The sequence below is a fragment of the Monodelphis domestica genome, chromosome 1 (genome assembly GCF_027887165.1).
Source record: "Monodelphis domestica isolate mMonDom1 chromosome 1, mMonDom1.pri, whole genome shotgun sequence".
Taxonomy (NCBI): Eukaryota; Metazoa; Chordata; class Mammalia; order Didelphimorphia; family Didelphidae; genus Monodelphis; species Monodelphis domestica.
In genome coordinates this window covers 697,873,937-697,886,424 of record NC_077227.1, presented here as the reverse complement: position 1 = coordinate 697,886,424, position 12,488 = coordinate 697,873,937, and the positions used below count along the sequence as shown (strand labels likewise).

General features: G+C 40.5%; 1 protein-coding gene across 3 annotated transcripts in view; it reads right to left on the bottom strand.

The window, feature by feature from the left end:
- Nucleotides 1–12,488, bottom strand: part of WFDC1 (WAP four-disulfide core domain 1) — a 45,895-nt gene that overhangs the window by 15,795 nt on the left and 17,612 nt on the right. For all 3 annotated transcript variants that reach the window (XM_056810264.1, XM_056810273.1, XM_056810267.1), the window contains exon 2: nt 5,573–5,768. In XM_056810264.1, coding sequence (XP_056666242.1) covers nt 5,573–5,768 — 196 coding nt within the window. The remainder of the gene's footprint in view (nt 1–5,572; nt 5,769–12,488) is intronic.

Sequence of the window (12,488 nt, the reverse complement as noted above, 5' to 3'; positions counted from 1 at the left end):
CACTGGGGCCAGGAATGGGAATTAAAACTAACTCTGTTACCTTGGGTAAGTCACTAGACTTCTTGGAATTTTGGTTCATTTAACAAATAAATGTGTTGGACTAAACTTTGATAATTGCTTTGAGTTAAAATAGTGCCTTCTTCCTACTCTTCTTCTTAAAAATACAAATAATTCCAGAGTTCTAACCCATGGAATTCCCAACACCTTAGTAGAAAGGTACCTAGCACACAGTAGGTGCAAGATATGTTAGTTGAACTCAACAGAATTAATTTACCAGAAATCACAGCTCATTTATATAGCTCTCTAAGTTTACAAAATGGTTTATATATTTGAGCCTCACAACAACCTTGGGAGATCCAGGTGAGGAAATTGAGACCAACAGAGGTTAAGTGACTTGCCCAACATCACACAGTCACAACATCATATTTGATTCCAGATTTTATTGGCTCAAAGCTCCAACCCTCTAAGTCACTACAACACCCAGCTGACTCCCAAGGCATTGAACATCCCAGAAAGGAGAGTGTATGCGTGTGTGTGTGTTGGGGGGGGGGGGGGTCAGAATTGAACTTGCCTCATTCCTAATTTTGTCTCTGTCTGACCCTGCTGGAGTCCTCTTTCTGATGGCAGATGAGTCTCCATATTGCCCCTAGCCTGCTGCTTCCTGTCGAGAGTTGTAAAGGATTTTTGAGATTATAGAGGGTATCCCCAAAGTCTTCCTGCAGGAACATCTGGGACACCCCAAGTTTTTCATGTCTCATTTGGCAGATGAGAAAGCTAAAAACTAGAGAAGGGGAAAACTTTCCTGTTCAAAGGGATCAGGAGGGAAAAAAGAAAATGAGAGTCTCTGAGCATTCTTCTAGTCTTAAAATTCTATGACTCACGGGGAGAGCCAGGACCAGAGACAGGAAGTCCTGTGTTCCAATCTGGCCTCAGATATTTCTTTTGTGGCCCTGGACAAGTCACGTAACCACCAACTGCTTTGCCCTTAATGCTCTTTGGTCTTTGGAGTCAATATAATATATTCATTCTAAGATGGAAGATAAGAATTTTTTTTAATACAAATCCATCCAACTCAGAACAAGAAAGTCACTAACACTTTCATAAGGATATACCTCCCCAGCAGTGTCCTGCGCATAGAAAATGCATGATAAATGTTTCTTCCAAGACTTTCCTAAAGCTTTTCTTCCAGCCTTTGCTGCACAGTCTGTCTGACTCAGGAGGAAACATTCTTAGCTTCTGAGGGCAAGGAAGTGACCTCTCAAGCAACAGTGCCAAAGGGAACGAAGCCAATGTTGAGAACCGATTTTCAGTTTCTGTTGCCTAGAGTTCAAGGCTTTCTTGGTCAAATGCTTACTATGTGACTAGGTCATAATAGGAACCAGCTTCATGTTCGTCCAGTCCCTGCTCAAATACCTCCAGGGATAGTAATGATAACAATAACAACAACTAAAATTCTAGTGTTCACTCCATCCCTGACACTATGCTAAGTGCTTTGGAAACATGGAGCGAATGAGAGTGAAGTGAAGGGTAAAAGCAACATTATGAGCCTGGATGAATGAAGAGAGTGGTACCCTAGACTAGGGATGCTAGGAGGATTAAATGAGAGAAAGAATATACAGCACTTTGAAAACTTTAAAACACTATATAAAAGGGATAGCTAGCACTTTAAACTAATTTGATCCTCACATTAGGAGGTAGATACTATTATCTCATTTTACAGCTGGGGAAACTGAGGCAGAGGTTAAGTGACTTGCTCAAGGTCACACAGATAACAAATGCCTGAGGGGGCAGCTAGGTGGTATAATGGACCTGGAATTAGGAAGACCTGAGTTAAAATCCAGTCTCAGACATTTATTTTTTCTTTTCTTTTTAACCCCATACCTTAGAATCAGTACTATATATCAGTACTGTTCTAAGTCAGAAGAACAGCAAGGGAAATGGGGATTAAGTGACTTACCCAAGGGCATTCAGCTAGGAAGTGTCTGAGGCCATATTTGAACCTGGTAACTCCCATCTCAGGGTCTGGCTCTCAATCCACTGTGCCACCTAGCTGATCCCTATTTTTTTCTTTTTCTTTTTTTAAACCATTACCTTCTGTCATAGAATTAATATTAAGTATTGGTTCCAAGGCATATGAGTGTTAAGGGTCATGCAATGAACAATGTTAAACCCTGGAGAGCACTGAATAAATGTAGAGAAGCAACAAAGTAGATAAAGTGCTGGAATGGGACTTAGGAAGTTTTAAGTTCAAATTCTGATTCAAATACTTTCTGTATAATCTTGAACAACACATTTAACCTCTTCAGTCTCAGTTTCCTCATCTGTAAAATGGGGATAATAATAGTATTTATTTAATAATAGAATGGTATAACATATGCACAGTGCTTTTTAAAATGCCAGCCATTATTATTCCATTTGATGATAAAGAAAATGATCAAAAAGAGATCAGAACCCCTATACCTGAAGGCATGTGCCAGGACGTAGCCAGAACCTCAGGCTCCTGGACATTTAAATTAATCACAGGAGTAGAAAGCAAGACACTGGACTAAATGCTGAGAATGCAAGCCTTACCCTGGAAGAACTCACATTCCAATGGGAGAGACAGCATGTAAGCAGGTACAATAAGGATAGAAGGCATTGAGTAAATGGAAAGTAATCTGAAGGGGAGTCAATACCTGGGCAGATGGGGAAAGGTTTCCTTCCTGCTGAAGCTGCGATTTAAGCTGATTTGTGAAAGAATTAAGGCAGAGATGAGAGAAACAAGTGTTTTAGCCAAAATTCCACCTTTTATAGGAAGGCTTTTTCTGATCCCTGCAATGTCAATGCCTTCCTTCTATGGATTAGCTCCAATTTATCCTGTTCATAACTTGTTTGTACATTATTTGCATGTGATTTTCCAGTTAGACTATAAGTTCCTTGAGGGCAAGAACTTTTGCCTTTTTTTTTTTTTGGTAGCCTCAGAGCTTAGCACAGTGCCTGGTACATTGTAGGCACTTAATGAGTATTTTGACTGACAAAGGCATGAAGTATCTGGCCCGAGGAAAGGTAGGTAGGGAGGGTGCTTGCTGGGGAGAAAAGGATAAGATGATTGACAAGGCTGGAAGTAGCCAGGTTGAGTGACTTTAACTGCAGATCAAAAGGCTTTATATTATGATCCTGGAGGTAACAGGGAGTCATTGGAGTTAATTCAGGAGTGGGATTGGACATGCTTAAACTGCTTAAAAACATTACTTTGGATGCTGAGAGGAGGACTGATTAGGGTTGGGGAGAGATGAGGTAGGGAGGCCAGTTTGAAAGCTACTGTAATCATTCAGATGAGAGGAGATGAGGGACTATACTAGGGTTGTGGTTGCATGAGTGTAGAGAATACATCATAGCTGAGAGATGTTATGAAGGAAGAAATGACCAGGGTGGACAACAGACTGGATATGTGGAGTGAATGAGAGTGAGGAGTCAAGAGTAATGGCAACATTGTGATCCTAGGTGAGTGGAAGAAAGTGTTACCCTAGACTAGGGATCAGATGAGATAATGGGTATAAAACATTTTGTAAACTTTAAAATGTTATATAAATGGGATAGCTAGGTGACTTAGTGAATAGAGAGTGCCAGGCCTAGAGACTGGAGATCCTAGGTTCAGAGCTGCCCTCAGACAGCTGTGTGACATGGCTTACTAGCTATGTGACCCTGGGCAAGTCCTGGAAGGAAGGAGAGAAAGAAGGAAGGTGAGAAGGAAAGAATGTAGAAGGAGGGAAAGAAAACATGGAAGAAAGACAAAGGAAGAGTATGAGAGCGGGAAAAAGAAGAAGGAAGAAGGGAAGGAGGAAATGAAAGGAGGAAGGACAAAGAAGAAGGAAGGAAAGGGAGGAAAAGAAGGAGGAAAGAAGGGAGGGAGGGAGGGAGGAAAGAAGGAAGGGATGAAGGAAGGAAGGGAAGAAATAAGCATATATTAAATGCTTAGAGGCTGCTCTTCTCAAAAGGAGTGAAATAGGCATGGGAAGGCACACAGTCAGGAGTATGAATCAAGTGGGTGCTGTGTCCTTCCCGGTGACTTTGAAGTTAGGCTGAACATGGACTCCTTTTTCTAATTCTGTCACCAACTTACTAAGGAGGTTGGTGATGATTTTTCCTAAATGCAACTTTTCAAGAGGAAAGGAAATAGTTTCTCAATATCCTTTACAATGGGAAAAAACAAGTGGGGTTCATGGAATGCTCTCAGCAGCACTGTGCTAAGCATTTCACAAAGGTATTATTCTCCTTAAAGGGCTCTTAGCAAGCAGCTCAGCCTTGAGCAGAACTAGGAGGTAGAGAATCTTTGTCTTCCAGTACATCTATCCCCATTGACCATTTTGCAAAACCTCCCAAGGTTGTTGTGAGGCTCAAATGAGACACTGGATGGAAAATACTCAGCAATTCTTTAAGTGCCATATCAGTGCTAGCTAGCTCCTCCATCCCGGGGGTCCTTCCTTACCCGCTTTAGGATCTGATACCCATCATGCTCTGTTATACTCTCCAGAATGAATGGCCCTCACTAACAACCACATTAAGGCTTGTCAGTGGTTAACATCAAAAGAAATGCATCTCAGAATTCCCAGGGAACCAATCAATGGGGAAAGAATTTAGAAGAGGGTGAGAAGCTGCTTGGGGGTGGGGGGGAGGTATCTGAAATCACACCACAGGGAGAGAGCTGGAAGCTGACTACAAGTAAACTGATTTCATGGTAGACATGAAGAACAGAAGAATCCAGTTCTTCCCACAGAATATAATCATTTGGGATCATGGGATTTAGAACTAGAAAGTCTGTCAGAAATCAGCTAGTCCAACCCTTTCATTTTACAGATGGAGAAACTGAGGCCCAAGTAGGAGAAAGTGATTTGCCCAAGGTTACACAGAGAGTGTCCAAGATTCAAATCCAGATCTCTTTCCAAATCTGGTGTTCTTGTCACATCAACATATTACCAACTGCTGACCCTGAATTCTATCTTTTTAACTTTAGCTTTCATGATCTTTTCTGAGTGACATTTCTGGGATTCTGGCAGAGATGGGACAAGACATTCTAATGGACTAAGCAAGGTTAAAAAATTATGTACCAATGGTAGCTGAATGGCTTGGTGAATTGAGAGCTTGGCCTGGAGACAGGAGGTCCTGGGTTCAAATTTGATCCAACACATTTTCTTCCTAACTGTGTGACCCTGGGCAAAGTCACTACATCCTGTTGCCTAGCCCTCACTTCTCTTCTGCCTTGGAACCAATACACAATATTGATTCTAAGATGGATGGTGAGGGTTTAAAAAAAAGTTCAGAACAAATAAAAACCCATCATACTGGATTTAAAAAGTTTACTTTGAGTATAATTTGTCTTTCTGAGGCTTTGAGCCCTCATTGTGACACAAAGAATTTGGATTCATTCCTTCATTCACTACCAGATATATCATGGAGGGTAAGATGAAAAATATTGTCTCTACAAAAAGAAATGTCTCTCCCTGCTCCATTCCCTGCACCTACCCATTCACCCATCAGAGCACTAAAGGAAACTGCTTACTGAGCCCCTCTTGATGCCAGCTCTGACCCTTACCTGGTGGAGGTTGAACTGATTCTAGGCAGGCATAGGTGCATCCATTGAAGCAGCAACGTTTGTGTCTTTCACATACGGAGTCTGAGCGGCAGCTGGTCACTTCACAAGCCCCTTTGGGTAGTGTTTGGGGGGGCGGGGGACAGCGCTCATTTCGGGGATGGTGGCCACCATGAGAATGGAGAGGGTATTCATAATCCTTGATTCCCCCCAAAGAAAGAGAGAATGAGAGATACAGTCATTTAAAAAATACAAATAAATGTGTAGTCAGAAACAGTTCATACCTTTTCATACTGTTTATTTATTTATTTGTTTGTTTATTTTTAAACCCTTACCTTCCATCTTAGAATCAATACCATGTAGTGGTTTCAAGGCAGAAGAGAGGTAAGGGCTAGGTAATGGAGGTCAAGTGACTTGCCCATGGTCGTCACCCAGCTAGGAAGTGTATGATTCCAGATTTGAATCCAGGACCTCCCATCTCTGGGCCTGGCTTTCAATCCACTCAGCCACCCAGCTTCCCCATACTATTCTTTATGAAAGTATGGACCATCCTCCTATAACTATCTCAGTTTTAGGCTCTCATTTCTCCCCACCCTGAAAACAGCTATAATATATTCCCAACTGGTCTTCCTGTCTCCAATCTCTTCTCTACATTCTATCCTTTATGCAAAAACAGCCTATATGAAATCTTCTTAAAGCATAAAAGTGTGAATTACTTATTTTGACATTCAATACACTCTAGATGGTTCTCATTATCTTTTCCAGCTTTCTCTCATATAACTTCCATTTATGTGTTTTATATTACAGCTACTCTTGACAAAGGCAATTAGGTAACAATGGATAGAGTGACAGATTTAGAATCCCAGAGATGAATTTAAAGCCTACCTCAGATAATAACTATGTGACCCTAAGCAAGTAATTTTTTTAAACCCTTACCCTCCATCTTAGAATCCATACTGTGTATTGGTTCTAATGCATAAGTTGGCAGAACTAGCTGAGACCTTTGAAACCCTCCTCTAGTTTAAGGGTTCTAAAACTGGGATCCATGAACTTGTTTGTATATATGCCATGTTCTTCTGAAAAGAAGTTATATTCCTTTTAATTCCTATTCAATTTTCTCCATATATCCATTAACTCTAATTTTTTATCAAATTTGACTTACTTCCCTTACTTATTTATTTTTTGGTTTGATTTATCTAGTTCTGATAGGAGAAGGTTGAAGCCCCCTCACTAGTATAGTTTTACTATCTATTTCCTCCTAACTTGTTTTTAAAAATTATTTTATAACCATATTTCAATAAAATTTGTTTCCTTTGTAATCTTATGCAATTTATTTTCTGTTTATGAAAATATTATTTGGAGAAGGGATCTTTTGGCTTCATCAGACTGCCAAGGTGTCCAGGTCCCACAAAAAAAAAAAGGGTATGAACCTATGATCTAGTCCATCCACCTCAAAGGAGGACACTGAGTCCCAGGCAGCTAAGTATCTTATTACTTTTTAAAGTAATGAATTGTGACCTATTTTCTTTCAGTAAAAATCTCTTTCCTCTTTCCTCTGAGGCTTTCAATCTCATCTCTGGTAATAGCCTGAGAAGTCAGCAGAACCAGCCTTGTTTTACTGTCCTCTAGCTATCCTCTGGCCTTGGAATCCATTCAAAGATGACAGAAGGGTGTGCCATGAATGGGGTCTGGCTTCCTCCCTGGGGAGACTTCAGGGAGCTAAATTCCTCTCTGGTTCCAAGTTTGTTCCCAATCCTTCACTCCACTCTGAGGAACCCAGCACAATGCTTGTGTGAGCTCATCTGGCTTAGCAGTTATTAATAGAAAACAAAATTCTTTCAGAGCATTTCTGAACCCCAGCCACCAGGAACCCAAAGGAAGTGCCTTCTCCTATCGAGTTACGAGGAAGAGAAATCTGATGCTGTATTCCTCTCACCTGTCTGACTGATCTTATTCTAGCTAGTTTGTCTAAACTCTGGGGATCCAAAAAGAAGCAGAAGAAAATTAATCCCTGTCTCAAGGAGTTCATAATCTTTTGAGTGTACTTAGGGCAATTGGGTCCTCTGAGGGGGACTGGCATTGTGGCAAAAGCTTTCCACCACCGAAATGTTGGCGTGCTGGGCATCCCCACCAGCCAAGTGGGTGGCTCCTGGCTGGTGTCCATCTCCACATCTCAAGGCTCTGGTTCCTTTGGTGACCTGGCCATCTAAAGATACAAACTCATCTACCTTCCTGCCAATTATAGCCTCTGACTGGCTGCCCGAGGTCTTGGAGGAACTCAGAGAGAAACTCACCAGGGATGAGGCTTTAACACTCTCTGGAGTCCAGATTTGAAAAACCTGGTCCAGTATGGAAACGTACAGGGCTGGAAAGACCCTTTGCTTTTGTTAACCCTTCCTTTTTAGCTTCTTGTTTACTTCGTTGATCAGATGAGGAGATTGATAGCTGGAAAATTTAACTGACTTACCCAAGGAACCCTAAGTAATAAGAAGGAGAGCTCAAATGTGAACCTGGGACCTCTGCACAGTGGATTTGTTTTTCAGAACATACTTGGGTTTGAATTCTGCCTCTGGAAGTGTGTGACCTGGGGGAAGTCACTTTTACCCCTTGTTTTACAGAGAGGGAAACTGAGGTCCAGAAGAGAACAGAAGAAAAAGCACAAGATGCAAAGGAAGAGGACCAAAGTTTGAGTCTGGACTCTGTTGCTATCCATGTAGCCCTGGATAAGTCATTTAACTTCTCTGGACTTCAATTTCCCTATATTTGAAATGAAGAAGCCAGAGTAAATGATCTCTGAAGTCCTTTCTAGCTGTAAATCCATGACTCGCTGGTCTAGATGTGAAATCTCTGATTTCTAGGGTCCCTTTCAGCTCTAAATCTCATAATCCTTCCCATCATCTTTGAACCCCCACCAATATCTAAGTAATATGAAGATCTGGGAAGGAAAAACACCTAGGAAAGTACAGAAAAAGGGGGAAACATCTTTTACTTCTTGAAACTTCTGATTTCCTGGGAAAATTTAAATATTCCAGAGAAAGATTCATCTGGTATAATTTCAGATGAAAGGGTCTAAGGGTTGACAGGGGCCGTAGAACTCACTGGTTCCAATGTCACTGAGAGCCCAAGCAGAGCAATCACTTACCCAAGGTATATAGGTAACAAGCAAAAGAACTGGGATTTGAACTCAGGGCCTCTGTCTCCAAATTCCATGCTTTTGCACTCCAGTTAAGAGAAAGTTGTAGCACAGCAGAAAAGTATTGGGATTGGAGTCCAACTATATGAGTTCAAATTCTATATCTGATACAACCTATAGTAAGTTTAGACAAGTTATTTAAACTCCTAGAGTTTCAATTTCTCATATTTAAAATTATGGAGGTTGGACTAGAGATCCCTTGAGGTTTCCTCAAGTTTTAGATTTATTATCCCAAATTTGCAGATGTTTCCTTCTCAGGCTCATTTTATAGATGTGGAAACTGAGGTAAACATTTTACAGAAGAGGAAACTAAGGTAAACATAGTTAAGTGACTTGCCCTTGATCACACAGCTAAGAGTAGCTGAGGCAGGATTTGAACTCAAGTCCTCCTGACTCTAAGACTGGCACTCTATCTACTGCACCATCTAACTGCCCCTATATGAATGTGAGTAATTATTTTTCAAGATCCTGGTTGTATTAGATGGTTGCTGATGTCCTTTCTGACTCAGAAATTCTGGGGTTCTGTGTCTTGCCCATGATTGCACAAACAATGAGAAGAGCCATGATTTGAATCCAGGTCTTGTGCTCCTAAATCCATTGCTTCTCTGTTCTCATAAAAAGTTCTTGACAAATGTATAAGAATACTAGTCATTTCCAAATTGATAAATAGTTATAAGATATGAATAGGCAGTTTTCAGATGAAGAAATCAAGGCTATATATAATCACATGAAAAAATTCTCTAAATTGCTTTTGATTAGAGAAATGCAAATTAAAACAACTCTGAGAAACCACCTCACACCTATCAGATTGGCTAATATGACAGAAAAGGAAAATAATAAATGCTGAAGAGGATGTGGCAAAACTTGGACACTAATACATTGCTGGTGGAATTGTGAACTGATCCAGCCATTCTGGAGAGGGACTGTGCATCCCCTTTGATCCTGCAATATCAGTACTAGGTCTGTATTCCAAAGAGATTTTTAAAAAGGGAAAATGACCTCTGTACAAAAATATTCATAGTTGCTCTTTTTGTGGTGGCAACAAATTGGAAATTGAGGGGATGTCCATCCATTGGGGAAAGGCTGAACAAGTTGTGGTACATGTCGGGAATGAAACACTATTGTGCTATAAGGAATGATGAGAAAGGATGATTTCAAAAAAACCTGGAAAGACCTAAATGGACTGATGCATTATATTCAGTAACAGCAATATTACATGATGAACATTTATGAATCAAGATCATGATGAAAAATGCCATCTACCTCCAGAGTAGGAACTGATAGAGTCTGGAATGCAGACCAAATATACTGTATTTCACTTTATTTCTTCACTGTTATTTGTTCAAGTTCTCTTTCACAAAATGGCTAATATGGAAAGATGTTTTACACTATTACACATTTAAAATCTATATCAGATTGCTGTCTCAAGGAACTCATGAGGGGAGTTTAAGAATTTGTCCTGAACTTAAAAAAAAAAAAGTTGAAAATTGTTTTTTCATGTAGTTGAGAAAAAAATCAAATATTTTTAAAATTTCTTGATGAATTGAAATTCAGTGACTGACTCAAGGCCACTGGCTAACCAAGAGATGAAGCAGGGATGTGATTCTGAGTTCAGTAGTTAACTAGTCATTTACTACCTAATTGCTAGGCTGCTGTAACCTACTATTACAGTGATGGTGAACCTTTTATCAGCCATGTGCATTGCTCTGCCCTCCCAGACTGTGTGCCGTGCCCACCAAGAGACCTAGTGCTGTCTTGTGCCCCACCTAGTGACCAGCACCTTACCCCAGACAGGGGAGAGACAAAGAGAGTGCTTGGGCATTCTGCTCAGGGGAAGGCTGCTGTGAAGAGGGATGTGGAGGCATGATGGGGAAGTGAAAGGAAGCAGATCTGTCCAAGTCCCTCTGCCTTTATAGTAACTAACTCTGGTGAGCAAAGGCATGTGTACCCACAGAGAGGTCTCTGTGTGCCATCTTTGGCACCCATGCCATATGTTCACCATCATGGTACTATAACTGTGAATGACTAAGAATTATTGCCACCCAGGATTGATGATGAAAAGGTTAAATATTTCTCATTATTTCGTGTCTTGCAAAGGAATGTTCAGGAGCACATAGGTGGTACAACAGATAGAGCACTGACCTGGAGTCAGGAGAACCTGGGTTCAAATTTAACTTCAGATACTAGCTGTGTGACCCTGGGCAAGTCACTTGACCCTCAGTTTTTTCGTCAAATGAGCCGGAGAAGGAAATGGCAAATCACTACAGTATCTTTGCCAAGAAAATCCCAAATGGGGTCATGAAAAGTTGGATTCAACTAAGCAACTAAACCACAAAGATTTGCTGATGACAGTTTTTAAAGAATGGGTGAGGTTCTTGTGGATTAACTCTTAGAATGGCTATTTGACATGAACACTCCTTTTTCCCACCCTTTACTATGTTTCTAGAAGTGCCTCCTCTATTTGGGATTAGATAAATTCATAATTTTAAAAAAAGGAATGGATATTTGTATGTTCTGCAAATCATTCAACAAGTGGCTATAATGTATGGAGCATCCATGGGGAATGGAGCAGAGATACAAAGTTCTGATAAGACTCAGTCTTTCTTCTCCTGGAGTTTAGTGTCTAGTAGGGATTCAAGAAAGTTCTGAGATAGGGGATGATCAGATTCTAAGAAAGAACTTCCACTCCCCTAAGGAATAATAGCTCAAATCTTCTGTGGTTTCAAAGAGCTTCACATTACATGTACTTAAGCCTTCCTCAAAACAGTCTTACCAAATCTATTTTACAAGTGAGAAATCTGAGACTGAGAAGGGTTAAATGATTTGCTCTGGGTCACATAATTTGTAATTGGTGGAGGCAAGACAAACTTGGGCCTGAATTCTCTGTCGTTGCTTTTTCTATTATCCTTTATCTCCAAATGAACAAATGGATTTTTGCTCCTGAAGATTAAACTCACAGATTATTACCAGTGGAAGGACCCTTAGAACACAGAATATCAGAGCTGGGAGGGACCTTAGAATATAGAATGTCAGATCTGGAAGGAGTCTTAGAATAGGGAATATCAGAGTTGGGAAGGACCTTGTAACATGGGATGTCAGAACTGGAAGGACTTAGAACACAAATGTCAGAAATGGGAGGAATTTTAGAACAGGAAAGGTCAGAGTTGGGAGGGACCTTGGAACACTCCCTCTTCTTCCTCCCTACCTTCTTCCCTTCCTCCCTTCTTCCCTCCCTCCCTCTCTCCCTCTCTCCCTCTCTCCCTCCCTCCCTCCCTTCCTTCCTTCCTTCCTTCTTTCTTTCCCTCCCTCCCTCCTTCCTTCCTTCCTTCCTTTTTTCTTTCTTTCCTTCTTTTCTCAATCAAAAGGTGAAGAAACCTAAAAAAGGTCCTAAGAGTGTGTGGATAAAATAAGCTATCTCAGAAAGTTGAGAATACATTGTACCTTACAATATAGCAACAGGGAAACAGAAATACAAAATTCTGCTACTCCTAGGACCTAGGACTATAAGGGACCTTTGTGATTATCTCCTCCAACTTCCTAATTTTATAGATGAGTATGACTCAAAATTGTTGTTGATAGCTTGCAAAGATTTATATAATCCTCAGATACGTTTACTTCTGGGAATTTATTGAGAAGATGCTATAAAGTCCCATGGGTAATTGAATCTGATTACTAGTAATTTTGTAAAATCAAAGGATGATTAGATTTTTAACTACATAGAACAAA